The sequence below is a fragment of the Anastrepha ludens genome, chromosome 6, assembly GCF_028408465.1.
Source record: "Anastrepha ludens isolate Willacy chromosome 6, idAnaLude1.1, whole genome shotgun sequence".
Classification (NCBI taxonomy): Eukaryota; Metazoa; Arthropoda; class Insecta; order Diptera; family Tephritidae; genus Anastrepha; species Anastrepha ludens.
Window position 1 is genome coordinate 41,593,826 of NC_071502.1, and position 16,014 is coordinate 41,609,839.

Sequence of the window (16,014 nt, forward strand, 5' to 3'; positions counted from 1 at the left end):
ACCAGTTTTCGATGTCGACGGCTTGCCAATGCGTACGTCATCCTCGATGGACTCACGATCTCTTCTGAAGCAGTCATGCCACTCGTTAATGGGTGTTTTCTTTAGAGTATCATTACCGAAACAGTTTTCCAACATTTCTAAGGTTCTCGAACCGTTTAATCAATTTTTAGCGCAAAATTTAATACAAACAAGGCAAATTCAAATTCATTCCGTCTAGGAATTATTCAGTACTGGCATCTTGGCGTCGCTTTAGAAGGACCCTTTAGTATTGTTGTAGTCCATGAGGTTAAGCTTCCCACTTTTGGCTGTTGTTCTGTGGTAAACAGTGCTCGCATTGTTGAATATGAACCGAGGTTTAAAGGTTGTAAATCGAGAATCTCTGCAAATCTACTTCTAAATCTATAAAACAAATAGTCTGACGTTCGTATTGACGAATAATTTGGAATATGTAGAATAAAACACTAGGAGCACCTCAAAGAAAATCACAAAGACATTTATTGCATCCTTCCCACCGAGCTCCGCATTTCGGTAGTAAGGTTGATTACTATTACAAAAGCAATATTTGCAACAATTACCGCATAACGAACTTTCACTAAAAACAAATTTATTTATTTTCTTTGCCTCTCTACTTGCAGAGAACAACAGCTTCTCAACATCTTCGAGGTAATAATCTCAACCCTCGAGGGCAAGCTCAAGCGCATCGACAGCCTCGACAAATCTGTCGAACATATGGTGAAGCGTATGGAAGCACTGGATAATCGTGTGGCGGACAATTTACTTAAAACCGACGCCGTCATCTCCAAACTTCGCACACTGGACAATAAAATCACCAACGATATACACGCCTCGTCCAATGATGGCAGCGGTAGTGGCGGGCGCTCGGCACGCATCGCCAATATGGCCACTGCAGAGCATCTAGATAATCGCCTACTGCTGCTGGATCAAAAGGTTAGCGATATCGACACCAAGCTTGAAGTGCTCAAAACACAAATCGATAATAATTTTCTACAAGTTGACGACATTAATGCGGAGGCGAGCGAGAAGAAACCGATCAGCATGAATGTTGTTGAGATAACGAAGGCTATGAATGCCGAAGTAATGAATCATGTGTCTACGGAATTAAATGAATTACGCGACACTACCGACAATATTGACAAGAAGCTACAATTTCACATCAATATTGTGTCGGAGAATGTGGGCCATATGTTGCGTATGGTGGGTGACATACACGAAGCCGTTGTGGATCATCAGGAACAATTGAATGCATTGAATGCCACTACAACGGCACTACCAATTATAAAATCGAGTAAAATCGATGCGCTCGTAAAGCAGATACGGCCAATGGTATCGGTTTCGGAGAAAATGGACGAAGTATGGGACGTTGTTGTGGGCACAAAGTCATCGGTCATTAACGATTTGCTACCCAAATCGGATGCCTTACTGACGCAGACACAACGGCAGGAGCGTGCTATTGGCGAGATCCATCACGATCTGAAGGCGAAAACGAATCAAATCATCAACAATTTGGATATGGTTGAGAAACGTTTGAAGAAACAGGAAGATGATGTGCAACTATTGGCGCAACGACCAGTACCAGCTGAGCTGCTAATGGATCCCACTATCGATCGACTTGTCGAATATGATCCCAATCGGTAAGTATTCAATTCAATTATGAGGAACCAGTTTTTCAGTGCTCGTTTGGTTATGTTTTCCCGTTACACTAAATTTAAACGCCCAATTTTGCAGTCTTAAACTTAGTTTAAAAATTCACCACAGTCAGAGTAGTACTGAAAAACTGGTCTTAGCATGATACAAGGTGGCACAAAATTAATCACCCTATCGGAAGATTTATATTTTTTGCAAATGGCATCGCACGTCCATCATATTTGGTACTTATGAACTGGACAATTCAATTCACTCAAAATCATGTTTTTGATTTATTAAAATGGAAGTAACGCAAAACCAAAATTAGATGATTAATTTTGCGCCACCTTGTATTATTACTTGTTTATTTGTTTAAGGTATAAATAAATTCGAATTATTCTCATTTGTTTACTGGCAGTTACTCCGTCATTGATGAGTATCCCGAAACGAATATGCCCACCACACCAATCACTACAAGCGCAACAGGCACCTCAACTGTGCCACCCCCTACAGTAGCCGCTTCACTGAGCGCATATACCACATTCGCGACAACAACACCCAGCCCGTCATTAGCATCAGCCAGTCAACCTACTACGTCATCATTTACGGCGCAAATGGCTGCAAATGGAGGCGCTTCATCGGCGGCTATGTTAGCAGCGGTCTCATCGGCAGCCACAACAACATCAACCTCGGCAAAGCCACTATCACGCAAAGGTGGCATTATCTTTCCCAGCGTTAAGAATAAGCCTGCTGTGGTGAATTCAACATTTTCCACCGACATACTCACGCTGAAGGACATAAAGGTGAATTTGAATAATCACAAAAACAGTATTTTCTATTTTGCACAGACACATACATACATTTAATTTTTTTTTTTAATAATTTTTGTTCAACTTTTTGAGTACACTCAAGACAATATAAAATTTTGCTAATACATTTCATTTGCATATACATATATTTTTTTAAATAAACAAAATTTAAGTACAACTTGGAATGCTTTAAGTTTTATACTCGTAAAAAAGCTTTCTTAAAAAAGTATAAAATGTGTAAAAATGGCAATACAAATACCTTTGCATGTATATTTATTTGTTCAAGATTCAGTTCCTATAACCGAAAATCGAGTGATAATACACGACGCGGATTTAAATACATTAATTGTGCAAGGCTGGCGTAGACATGCATTTATACTCATTGATATATAAAAAAAGGAGAAAAATACATTTAAGCAACTTGAATTTTAACTATGCTGTGAATTCCATTAAATGAAGAGACATTGAACACTTCTAATACTTGCGGATAGGCAGTTTTACGAAAATTTAATAGATTTCCGATATTTAACTGGTTTACTAGTTTAGCAGCATAAGGTGTTCCTCTAAGAACCCGCACACGCGCACTGACACTCCTCGTTATTTACCGGTGCTGCTGGACTAACGATCAGGAAACATTCCGCCTTGAAATTATTTACTTTATAAGCAACTTAAAAATCTAGTACATTTTCTATTTTTTAGCATTGAATAGTCAAACTTTTTCAAGCTCCTATACAATGAGTTCCTCTACGTTTAACTTAAAAGCTAAAGATTGTGATGTGAGATTTCTATTCATGCATTGAGTACTACTTGCAGACGGTGAAAAACGAAAAGCAGGACTATCGCGAGGATGCAGTGTGAAAACCCACAACCAATGCATAGAAATAAATGAGTGCAAAAATAAAAAGTGAGAAAGTAAAAATGAAAAATGAGAATTTTAACGCTGAAAAAAATAAAAATAAGGGACATAAATATGTGCGAAGACCGCAGACGTGCACTTTAGTGAGTGTTTAAAGTTCATCTCTAGGATAAGGCGGCTCTTTGCAAGAGCAGGTGTAGACTTGGTCGACCTTCTCCATGCCAGGCAACACGGTAATGGGCGAGACAAGACGGGTGCTCCATTCCTAAATGAGTTAGATGACAAAAGTTATTTTTTTAATTAATGTACTGATTGTAAAAAAATATTACAAATTCTATGTTTTTGAACTCCCTATATTATTGTATATTCTCATAAAGGCTATAACATTTTCTCTGTTTCTCAGCTTTTCGGCTTTTCTTCTTTCAACATAATAAATATTTTAAAAACCTATGAAATACACCTAATTAAGCCAAAAAATTCGTGTAAAAAGAGAATTAGGTGAAAACGAAATTAAAAAAATTTTTTAGAGTTGACTTAAGCAATTATTTCTTGCTTACACATTATAATTCATTAAATAATATATTTATATTATATTACAATATATATAAGAAATAAATTATTAAACGGCGAGAGGCAAACCAACCGAGAGGAAAAGTCTCTGAGACTAATTTAAACGCTTCGTAAAATCTGACTCTACTTGCTTATTATATTGTTGTTGATATCAAAACCAAAATAGGATTTACTTACCTTAAACAATGCCATGTGATAACAATAAATGTTTTGTGGCATAAGATTTTGTTCTACAAATTTACGCGATTCGGCCACGATTTCACGCGCACGATCATCATTTTCTTTAGCCCACTGTAAGCGTTCAATCAAATCGCTTAAATCACGCTTGAATGGCACATATTGCTTGTAAGGCGTCAGTCTGCTGTAGAAGTGTTCGTAGAAGCCAGAATCTTGCTTGAATACCAACGAATCACTAGCCAACAAATAAGGAAAACGATAGGCGGCAACCACGCCATCCACATTCAATTGATATTTGTACTGTAGAATGCAAAAACAAAAGTATTGTAACTCATTTTGCTTTATTTATTACATATACTTACCCGAAAGAATTCTAAAAATGATATATGCGGCACTTTAGGTCCATAAACGTCCTCTTCGTTACGGAAGAAAAAGAAATTTGTCAGTGATGCATTAATCAAGTCTGGGTGTTTGCGCGCCAACTCTATCAATTCGAGTCTCTCACGCCGCGAATCTCTGCCACGCCAAAATGCCTTATTCTCTTTAATATCCCAAGGAAATTCACTTTTTTGCACCGACAACATATCTAACGTAACACGTCCCATATTCTCTAAAGTGGACTCAGTTATATCGTATGTCGGCAGCACTATATCATATGAATCGTCACTGCCACACCATGAAAATATAGGATAGGGGCCAGAGGTACGTTGTTGGCCACCCTTCTTCGATAGTGGCCAATCGCCCAAATTTAAATAGAATTCCATATCCGGCAACATGACAACACGTCCCAATGCCAATAATGTAGCGTCCATGAACATTTTGAATCCAGTGTACTTGCCATAGCATTGACGCCATACTTGCTGCTGCTTCACCACATAATGACACAGCGATACACTCTCGGGTTGATTGTATCGTCGCAGTAAGTTCTCTCGTATAGCGCTAAAGTTTACACGTTTAAATGAGTGTAAGTCCCAAACGATTTGTTTGTCACTTAATGGTGCAGGACAACTATTGTGCAACATCCAAAGATTTAATTCTTGCGGACAGTAACAGCGTTCCGAGTACACCTTGTTATATATGACATATGGCGATTGCGCCACATGAGAACCATTATAGCGCACTTCCAGCTCTACTTGATCACACCAGTCAGCTATGGTGTATCGCACAATCGAAGAACCATCGCCACGATCGATAAAATTCACATTCGAGCGGCATTTACCATGTGGCGAATTGCCTTTTACAGATACTTGAAAGTCCTGAGGAGGTGACTGCTCAAATCTGCAAAAATGCCAAACATTGTTTATACAAATTTAGGTGTTAACTTTCACTAATTATGCAAATATGTAACGCACTTGCGGCCTGTTTTGTCCACAGCGTGTATGAAGAAGTAACGCGCTGGTAAGACAACTTCATCCGGCTTCAATCCGGGCCCCCAAACCAAGGTTTTTTCAGCATCGACTATCCGCCTTTCGTCGATTGAGTAAACAAAACCGACTAGTGATAATATTGATAGCAGTAGAAAATTGAACCACAACATCACACGACTTTTCCTCCAACTAGTTTTTCAATGTATGCATTCGCATAAATTTTCCAAACAAAGACCAAAATACCGCTGATAAGCAAAAATTGGCAATTGACGTTGGTGCTGCCAGATGGCAAAAAAGTGGATGAAATGAGTGAACATATTTTTTTTTATTTGATTGAAATACAGTGATGACAAATTTCTACGCTTTATATCAAGGTGGATTTATTGTAGGTGACAGCATTCACCCAGCTGAATTTTTCGCCGTAGGTAGGTATTACGTCAAAATGATATGCTTTGTTTGTATGTATTGGTATGTTTACATTCGTATGTTTACATTTGATTACTGATTTTGACATGATGCTTGGACCAAACGCAACAACAAATACATGTAGGGCTTTACTTATATGTGGTTTTTATATATACATATGTGCATAACTTCACATTTTTTATAAATTAGAACACTAATTTATGTATGTGACTATAACCGATTCCCATTTTACATTGAATAACTGTTATAACAGAAAAAACTTGCTCGGTATCAGGGAGATAATACAATATATATAATTTTTTTTATATTTGGAATTTCATGTTATCATTATATATGGATATATATTGCAGACTTTGGTTAAAATAATGTGTTTTCTAGTAATATTGTTTTAACTTCCAACTATTTTTAGGGGTTCTCTTGCGTGGATCTCCTTAACGCTGGCATGAGGCAATCGGGTGTGTTCTACTTGCAAATTCGTGGTACCACCTATTGGTTCTTGAAGGTCTTTTGCGAGCAAGAAGTATCTGATGGCGGCTGGACGGTAAAATCTGCTTGAGCATTGTCAATTCAAACATCAAAAGATTTCAACACCTTGCCTTCACTTTTCAATTTTAGGTCATACAAAGACGAGACGATTTTGGTGAGCCACGCGAAAACTTCAATCGTGATTGGGCTGACTATAAAAATGGATTCGGCGATCCCGCCAAGGAATTCTGGTTAGGTAATGAAAATATTTATATGCTAACGAATAATGAGGATTATGCGCTTCGCGTTGAGCTAGAAGACTTTGAAGGCAATAAGAGGTATTTGTGAATGTTCTTATCAGATAACGGTTGTATGCAATTAAAAAATAATACTTTAAATTTGTTTAAGATATGCACAATATTCGCACTTTAAAATTCACTCAGAAGCTGATTACTATAAATTGGAAATCGATGGTTATGAGGGTAACGCTGGCGATTCACTAAATGATCCTTGGTACGGTTCGAACAATAGTCCCTTCTCAACCTACAATAGGGACAACGATCGTAGCTCACTGAATTGTGCTAGTATGCTGAAGGTGAATATATCTTCCTTGATTTAAATGGAAATTTTAAAACGTTTTCTATATAACTTGTAGGGCGGTTGGTGGTGGAAGTCTTGCGGTCGTGGTCTAAATGGTTTATACTTACATGATCCACAAGATTTGACAGCACGACAAGGTATCGTCTGGTTCCGTTGGCGCGGATGGGACTACACACTAAAGAAGGCCACTATGATGATCCGTCCTCGCGCACCCCAGCCCATGGGCAGTACCGTGTCGACGTCATAAGCATTGAGCGACTTGCGAACCTACTTGGAGGCGTTAAGTTGTAAACAAAAACAACAACTGTTTTTAATCACCTAAAATCAACCGCAAACAAGTTTCAAATGAAATAGTTTTAAAAGCAGAGCGGCATTTAAAAACGAAACTTTTTTCATGTAGGCAGACATTTTCGAATTGAAATATCCTGCACTGTGAAAAAAAGCGGAAATACGATATTTGGGCCGAAATATTACACGCACACATGCATACATACAAAATATCCATATACATTTACACGTCCATAAAAACTTGCATATGAAATGTAGTTTTACTTCATTTTCGGGTTGATTTTTATTTTCGAAATTTTTTAAATTTTTCGTTGATAGCCAATTATATATGTATACGTTTACATCCTTATTTGTTATTTGTTTTACAGATATTAACTTATTTTATCATACATATTGCATATATATATTATATACATATGTACATTATATTCGTACATGCATAGATTCATATTTGTAAACCACACATAAATACATTTTTTTATATTGGAAATTATTTGATTGTTAACCCAGCAATTGCCAAAACTCATCAACGCATCGGACTTTTTACGAAATTCTATGCATGGAATTCTTATTGTAACGAATATCGTACAAAATAACTGACTTCTGTTTGTTTTGTTAACGGTATTCAAAATAAAAAGAAGGAAATTGGCCGGTTATGTGACAATATTTTGCCTATCATTATCATGTACACATAAATTTTAGTTACTTTGAAGCATATGCAAATCAAAATCATATGTACAACTACATATATAAGTGAATACAAACTATCTTCTTTATTTAATTGCATTATCTTACGGCAAAGCATAATTTTTTTACTAAAATATTCAATTTTCCCAATTTTTTATATTCAGATAATTGTTGCGTTGTTTTTTGTTCTCTAAATTGGAGATATAATTTCCATTCAAGCATCATATTGTAAATATTATTCCTTTTCATAACAGCAAACTTTTTTAATCTAAATTATCTCCTGTTTATTTTGTCAGTTATCACATCTATAATTTTGATTGTTTTCTTAATTCATTGTTATTCGTATTTATGCAATCAATCCAAAAATGTACAGAACCTTCAATATACTCTTAAATAGAATTCGTAAAGAACAAAACAAAAATAGTATTTTTAAGAGATTTTGTAGGCAATAAAATAGTTATTAAAAAAATGCGAATTTTTATTAATTTGAAGCGGAATGTGAGTATATGGATAAAATCAGTAATTTAATACATAACCATTTGCCCCTATAACAAACCATTTTAATTTTTGGTTACTGGATAAAAACTATTTTAATTATATTACTCATAACAATGCCTAGAGGTCGAAATAGATCTTATATTAAAACTCAAATTCAGATATTAAGCAAATATTACCTCCATAGCAAAGATTTTCTATGATGTTGAAGGGCAAGCGAATAAAATACTCGTGTGAGAAGTAGGAATTTTATGAAAATGATAATTATATGACAGAATTTCATGTAAATTTTTCGGCGAATTCAGAATTGATTATTTGATTAACCTCTGACCGGCTATTAAGGTTTTTCAGTACTAGTTGTACTTTGCCGAGTTTATATTCAATGCTGCCAATACTCTCTTACTGATATTACAAAAAGGCGCTTTCGATTCGCCAATACTCTGCTCGTTTGACGAATGATTTGCATGTGAAAATCATAAAAAAGTTATCGAGCAAGATTCGCCACTAGCTCAATATGTTCAATGCTATCAAACGTTTTTTTTGACGTGATAACGTCTTATAATTCGATTTAACAGGCTGCACGCACGAAAAAATGTGTCGTTACCTTGCTCATTTGTTGTTACCTTGCTCATTTAGCGTTACCTTGCTCATTTGTCGTTACCTTGCTCATTGCCGTTACCTTGAATGAACTGCAAGCGAAAGCGCGGAACGAACGACAAAACAAACAAAGCAAACGAAAGGCAACGTTCGACATCTTGCTCTCTTCTATTTAAGTGAGCGTATATATGTATGTGTATGCGCATATGTACATATATAAATTCAAGTATTTGTATTTGCATATGCTTTCTTATTGATTATTATTAATTTGATTTACTTGAAGAATTTAAAATAAAACCAAGTTTGTTAATAATACCTGTTGTTTTAATGTTATTATTATTATTATATATGAAGGAAAAAATGTATGGTAATATTTACCATATACCTTATAAGATATGTTGTATACTAATATATGTATATAAACATGCATATACATATACAATTTCGCGCAATTTTCAAAAAGAACAAATCTATATGTAAAGATGCATACAAGTCATATGGACATATCAAATATACGAATCTATTCCGTACGCAAGCAAATGTAAGCTAATGTGCTTGAACTGCAAGCGAGAGCGCGGAACGAACGACAAAGAGCACAATCGGTCCCCGCGTTCGGCAACATTCGACATCTCGCTCTGTCCTACTTGAGTGAGCATATATATGTATGTATATGCGCATTTGTATATAAATTCACATACTTGTATTTGCATATGCTTTCTTCCTGTGTGCATGGTAGTGAACCATTTCTCTGTTGAGAATAGGACGATGATAGAAAAAGTAGGAAATGAAAGGGAGTGTTTCGAGTGTAAAGTGTCTTGAAAAAGGCGAATCGATGATGGTGCCTCTTAGTGTTGTTGACTTATTAACTTCTGATGCACAATCGAAATTGAAGATATCTTTCATGAACTTGATAAATGTTTCGTCATTTTTCACGTTTGTGTAAATGACCTATTCCATTGCAATTCCATTTACCTCCTCCTCTATTTCCATACAAAATATCTATCAAACAAAAAAATTTAAAATTTTGTTTTGAAAATTGCAACCATTCCATCAATATTTTCTTATGACGTTGTCACGTTAAACTATCGTCAGTAAACCGACTTTACAGACATTTTTTTTTTTTGATATTGGGCAAATTTACTTAGACCGCGTTCAAACAAAGCAATTTTGTTCATTCACCTCGTAGCTTGTAGAAGAGAGAATATGAGGAGGGGAAGGGGTACTGAGTTGCTCGTGCTCGGTCAACACGCTTTGTGTTCTCGTTCTTCACAATGTCGTTGCTGGCTGTAGATATAAAAACAATTGCAACCAACGGAGTTGCGTGCGTGAACACGACGGCCTACTCAAGAAGAGAATTCGCAAAGTTAAACCAATAAAAGTTTTCCGCTCTATGTAAGTGAATTCTCCGTTCCGTAGTATCGTAGATTTTATCGTGGGATTTTGGATAATTTCCGTAGAATCGTGTCAGCTGATTGCTCTCTCATCACACGGTGTTGCCAAACAGTACATTTCGAAATCATTTACAAAATAAACTAAGAAAAATTTTAAATTTTTATTAAAATAACTTAAAACCATTGTTGACTAATGTTAGTTATAGATAAATGAACTATTTGCATTTGTTGGTTTTTGACTTTAGCACATTATACAATGAAAAGTTATAACTGATAACGCGGATATGTGTAGAAGTGTGTATGAAAAAATATCCATGGCAACATTGTGTCGCTACAAACAAACACAATCACACACAACCCGATTTATTGAGTAAATATGTAACTAAAAAAATGCAGTTGTTTTCTATGGGATAAGTTTTACTCAGTTTTGTGTATCCTACGGGCAGCGGAAAGGGATTACTGCATTGGTGAGTGTGAGCACCATAAAGTTTGATGAATAGTAATCACTAAGTGCTATTTCCCAGCGTTGCCAACGTATTTTTCTTTGTACGGTGAATGAATGGTTATTCGTTTAAAATACGTACAAAGTTCTTTTAAAAAGTACATAATGGACTTAACATTAATTTAAATGACAATTTAGTGCTTAGTGTTTAAAAACATTTGACAACTTAGTGCTTAAAAACATTTGACACGTCGGGCTACGACCACGCGATTGTATCATCTTATTTACATTAGTTTTGCCCATGTCGTCGGCGACGAGGATAATAAATAGAATGCAAGGTTCGGCCATCTGAAAGATTCTTTGTGGGAGTAACTTTGCCTGCTACGTCATGGGGGTTTCGGCAGCAGATTTGTGCCCGCTCATTTCATACATATTCGGACGCTCTTTTGAGCAGCGCTTTCGTTGATCTTTTCTTATATTACCCACACGAGTTGAGATTTTGTCGACCTTTATCGTAAACGGACCGTTGAAAGCGGAGTAACGGTTTGATATTTGCCAACCTTTGCATTCTGTACGTCGTAGTTGGCCTTACGCTTACTAATTCTTCAAATAAAATTTCATCAAAATCTAATTTTGCATTTAATAAAATATTTCCCAAACACAAATATCGACAGGCGCGCACGAAAAAAATTAAAAAAAAAGAGCAATAGCAGTAGTTTCCCTAATTGTATGTTCCAATATAATCGACATCACTGTAATTTTCAATCCACAAGATCTACACACGTGTGTGTAAAAAATTCCAACTGTCAAAAATGCAAAACAAATGTATTGCCGTACAAGTTTTGCAAATAATATCGACGCATTATTATAATTATATTTGCTTTTAAAAGTATAGGAATCCAAATAAAATGAGTGACAGTGAAAACGAAAGCATTAAGGATCTGCTCGAATGTGCTGAAGAGTATGAAAATTTGTTGCAGGAAAAATTGAAAACGAGTGGCAAAAGGGATGATAGGGCATCAGCTGCAGTTGCTGTGAAAAACAAGAAACATAAAAGCAACAATGATATTCAGGAGATACCCATGGAAAAAGTTATATTTGGTGATAAGAAAAATTTGTTAAAAAATTTTGCGGCTGCCGTAGGTGAAACCAAAAACCTAAACCAGATCAAAGAAGAGGTGATCGGTGGCGAGAACGACAATCGCAATGAGACAAAGAAGCGTAAGCCCGCCTGGACGGACGCAGATGATACAGATATTACTATAGGCGATGTAAAACGACGAACCCGGTTCTCTGGTCCACAAGACCATGTACGAAAAGACAAATCTTACACGGAGTATCTCACATCACGATATGTGCGCACAGTAGCCCAACCTAATTGGGCGTCGCTAGATCACAAGAAAGAATTTGGTGATTCTGAAGAAGAAGCACTTCTACAAACAGTAGGTTTTGTAGCAAAGCCAGATAGAAGTACTTTGTTGCCAACTCATTTAAAATTCAAAGGATTGAAAGATTTAAACCGTGCCACTTATGCTGAAGGAGCTATAACTAGCATACAATTTATACCTAAAAGCACAGCAACTCTTGTAGCAGGACTGAAGGGCATAGCCACTATTTACAGCATTGACGGTTACCAGAATGAAAAGTTGCATAGCATCCGCTTTAAAAATTTCCCCATCATGTGTGCTCGCTTGAAACCATGTGGTACAAAGGTGAGGATATTTCTAAGAAAAGTGTAAATTTATTTATACAATTTTTCCCCTATTTTCTGCAGGCTATTTTTGGTTCCTCAAGACGGAAATATTTCGTTTACGATCTGCTGACGGCGCAGGAAACGAGCTATAACCTGCCAAATGATATCACTATAATGCGCAACTTCAGAGTGTCTCCATGTGGACGCTACATGGCCGTCGCTGGTCGCTTCGGCAACTTGCATCTATTCGATGCCGCCTCTCAAGAGCTTATACACTCATTCAAACAGGAGGAGGATGTAGCGTCCATATGCTTTACTGCAGACTCCAAAAGCATCATATGCAGCTCGCTGTCTTCTAAGATTAACATTTTTTCTTTACCAATGCAGCGTTTAGCGCATAGTTTTATTGATGATGGATGCTTGAATGGCAGTGCAATGGATCTATCCCTAGATCAACGCCTCCTCGCAACTGGTAGTATGGAAGGTGTGGTTAACGTTTACGACTTCCAAAAAGTGCAAACATCAGCTACGCCGCAGCCAACAAAGACGTTCCTGAACTTGCGAACTAGCATTTCTGATGTAAAATTCAACAACACTGCCGAAATTTTGGCCATGAGTTCAGCTGAAGTACCTTCTGCCGTGAAGTTGGCACATTTCCCAAGCGCAACAGTTTTCTCCAATTTCCCGTCAGAGAAAATCAAAATTGGTAAAATCCGTGTTGTCGAATTTTCACCCAACAGCGGATATTTAGCTTTGGGTAGCACTCGTAAAGTAGTGAATTTTTTGCGGCTTAAACATTATAAATATTACTAATATAATTTTTCACAAAAAGGTCATGGGAAATGAAATTAAAGTTGGTAGAAAAGTATATTTTAACAAACATGTTTTTTAAAAAAGAAATTATAATTTTCCATCACACATCATTATTTAATTGTAATAAGCTGATCGGAAAGAACGTTCCGACTCGCGCTTAAATGATTCGTGCATCTTTGTAATGTCATCAAGTTTATTGGAAATATTAGTTGCAGATGACTCGATCCATTGTAGCGAGCTCATATGCGCGTTCAATATTTTGCCAATTTGTATAATAGGATCCGTACTGTCTTGACCCTTATTGGCCTCATTCAGACTGTCGATGATTTCTTTAAGATCCTCTGACATTTGCTTTAGCTGTGTGTCCAAGTTTTCCACCAAAAGATATGTCTGACTGCGCTCCACATCAACTTGCGGCAATTTCAGGAATTCTTTTTGCAGCGGTACAATACTTTCCTCTAGTTCCTTGTGTTGAGTTGCTATGAATTCCAGCTCCTGTTCCAATGTTTGCTGATCCGACTTAACTTTTTGCACAGCGTCATTTAACTCGAGTATTTTATGGTTGTTGCCTATAAGAATTTTATCCCAAGCATTTATTTGCGTAGCCTGGTCAGCAAACACTTTTTCTTGCTCCTCTAACTCTAAAGTCCATTTGTTAATATGTTCTTCTAACTGATTATATGATAGTTGTGAAGCATTTGCCACAGCCGCTGAATCCGTCGTCTTTGTTGCCGTACTAAGATTTGCAAAACCGCCCGCGGCGGGAGCAGTTGACGTACTTATTGCACCAAGCGCCGGTAGAGATGCAGAAGTGGTTTTAGCAGTTGCCAATTGGAATGCTGGCGCTGCGGTTGTTGGTACCGAGGTTGTACTCGCACCTGCTATTGATGCTGCAGTTGCTGTAGTGCCGAAATTAAAGCCGGTCGTGGTAGTTGTGGTTGTAACGGCTGACGCACCAAATCCAAAGCCTGCCGAAGTAGTTGTAGGAGCAATGGCAGTTGGTGCAACAGCAGCGGAGTTTGCGGTTGGTGCCCCAAACGAAAAACCTGCCGATGTGACAGCAGTTGCGCTTGGGAGAGCTGCAGTCCCCGCACTTGAAGTGGTGGTACCAAGAAATCCGCTACCAAATCCCACAGCAGCGGGAGCAGCCATTGGAGCCGTAGTCGCAGCTGGAGTTCCAAATGTTATTGGTTTTACTGTACCTGCGTCTCCGCCACCAGTGGCGCCAAATGAAAAAGATCCTGGTTTTGCAGTAGCTGCACTACCCGCGGAGGGCGCTCCCAGACCAAACGAGAAACCTGTGCTCGCGGCTGTGGTTGTTGCTGGTAATTGGAAACTCATGGAGCCCTGCACTTAGTACAAATATTATGATGTTTTAATTTATGTCTGCACAGCAAATTTTTAAACAATTAGATTAAAGCGTGTTTATAAAATTACGCACCGGCACGAAATTATCAAAGCGAGGGATTTTTACAATGTCAATTTATGATTAGTGTGGTGTTGCCAGAATTTTTGAGTACTTCTACACAAGGCGAATTGAATACTGAAAGTGGCGTCCAAGCAAGGCGAATTTATTTATTTAATAAATTCAACTTGCGTCCAAGTTACCAAGAATGATAGAGAAGAAAATTGCACCTTTCAAATTCGCCGTGTCGTAAGAGTCCAACAATAAAAAACAATAGGAAGGGGAACTACTTGTTTGTGAAAAAGAAGACTAGGCAAAAGCAGTGGAAACAACCAAACGCAAGAAATTATACACACACACACATACTTTCTATACACGGCGCCTTCCGCACTGCCTTTGGAGGCCTTATGTTGTTGTTGTGCTTTAACAATTTGACACACGGCATTTCGTTTGCATTATTTTACTTAGTTTTAATCTCACAAATCACAATATTACTAAGCCATTCACTGAAATTTCACAACCTCCTACTCTTGTTTGTTTTATTCGTTTGTTTTGTGTTGGAAAGAAGGCATAAGGCAAATAACTTACAGGCTTGTGAAAATTCCGCGATTCTCTTGGTAATAATAATGAAAACAAAGTGCAACGTGTTAATTGCATTATCTATCATTCTTGCAGAGAACGTAAATTCCTGCATTTAAGTTCTCTGATCCTTGAGGCACAAGGTGAATCTGCGCTACTATTACTGGTATGCGAATTCCGACAAGGCGAACCCACACAAGATGAATTCTGTAAAGCAGCTGATTTGTTTGTTTCTTGCTATTTGCTGGTTGGAATGTGAAAGTGCTTTACAGCTTTGTTTTTTCCTTATTTCTGTGTTAACATTCCTATTGAAATTTTTGCATTCCAAAGATTAAATTGTAAACACAAAATACTTATAAATAATTCTGTTGCTGCAACAAATGCATCTTTTATGAATTTGCCTTAGATTTCGAGTTGTGAGCATTATACAAAATCTTCACTACGAAATATAAATTTATAAGCAATGCGAATTTGAAATTCGGGAAACTTTGTGAAAGTAAAGATAAATAATTAAAGTTAGTATATTTTGGTTCACTACATTTAATTGTCTGGCAACTGTGTTACGACAGCTGATTTTGTATTGACCGTTAAGAAAAAAAAGAGACAACTGCTGTATTTAAATGCGAAATAGAGTGGAAAGGTTTACGCAAAACCGCAAACGATATCAGTGTTGCCATATTCACAGTGAACAAAAGTGGATTATTCAAGCA

General features: G+C 37.0%; 4 protein-coding genes across 4 annotated transcripts; 2 read left to right on the top strand and 2 right to left on the bottom strand.

Annotated features, from left to right (window-relative positions):
• Positions 1-639: 639 nt before the first annotated feature.
• On the top strand, positions 640-8,299 carry LOC128868924 (uncharacterized). The gene is made up of 6 exons (XM_054111541.1): positions 640-1,652; positions 2,063-2,447; positions 6,259-6,390; positions 6,465-6,652; positions 6,723-6,909; positions 6,970-8,299. Exons 1-6 carry the CDS (start codon positions 730-732, stop codon positions 7,159-7,161), a joined length of 2,007 nt encoding a protein of 668 aa, XP_053967516.1. The 5' UTR covers positions 640-729; the 3' UTR covers positions 7,162-8,299.
• Positions 3,375-5,699, bottom strand: LOC128868923 (protein O-glucosyltransferase 2-like). The gene is made up of 4 exons (XM_054111540.1): positions 5,409-5,699; positions 4,419-5,334; positions 4,057-4,356; positions 3,375-3,574 (listed from the first exon to the last, which is right to left on the bottom strand). The coding sequence occupies exons 1-4, from the start codon at positions 5,591-5,593 to the stop codon at positions 3,461-3,463; spliced, it is 1,515 nt and encodes a 504-aa protein (XP_053967515.1). The 5' UTR covers positions 5,594-5,699; the 3' UTR covers positions 3,375-3,460.
• Positions 8,300-11,613: 3,314 nt separating the features above from the next.
• LOC128866819 (U3 small nucleolar RNA-associated protein 18 homolog) lies at positions 11,614-13,425 on the top strand. The gene is made up of 2 exons (XM_054107811.1): positions 11,614-12,526; positions 12,589-13,425. Exons 1-2 carry the CDS (start codon positions 11,723-11,725, stop codon positions 13,318-13,320), a joined length of 1,536 nt encoding a protein of 511 aa, XP_053963786.1. The 5' UTR covers positions 11,614-11,722; the 3' UTR covers positions 13,321-13,425.
• On the bottom strand, positions 13,376-14,817 carry LOC128866820 (nuclear pore glycoprotein p62). The gene has a single exon (XM_054107812.1). It carries the CDS (start codon positions 14,659-14,661, stop codon positions 13,435-13,437), a length of 1,227 nt encoding a protein of 408 aa, XP_053963787.1. The 5' UTR covers positions 14,662-14,817; the 3' UTR covers positions 13,376-13,434.
• Between the last annotated feature and the right edge of the window lie 1,197 nt (positions 14,818-16,014).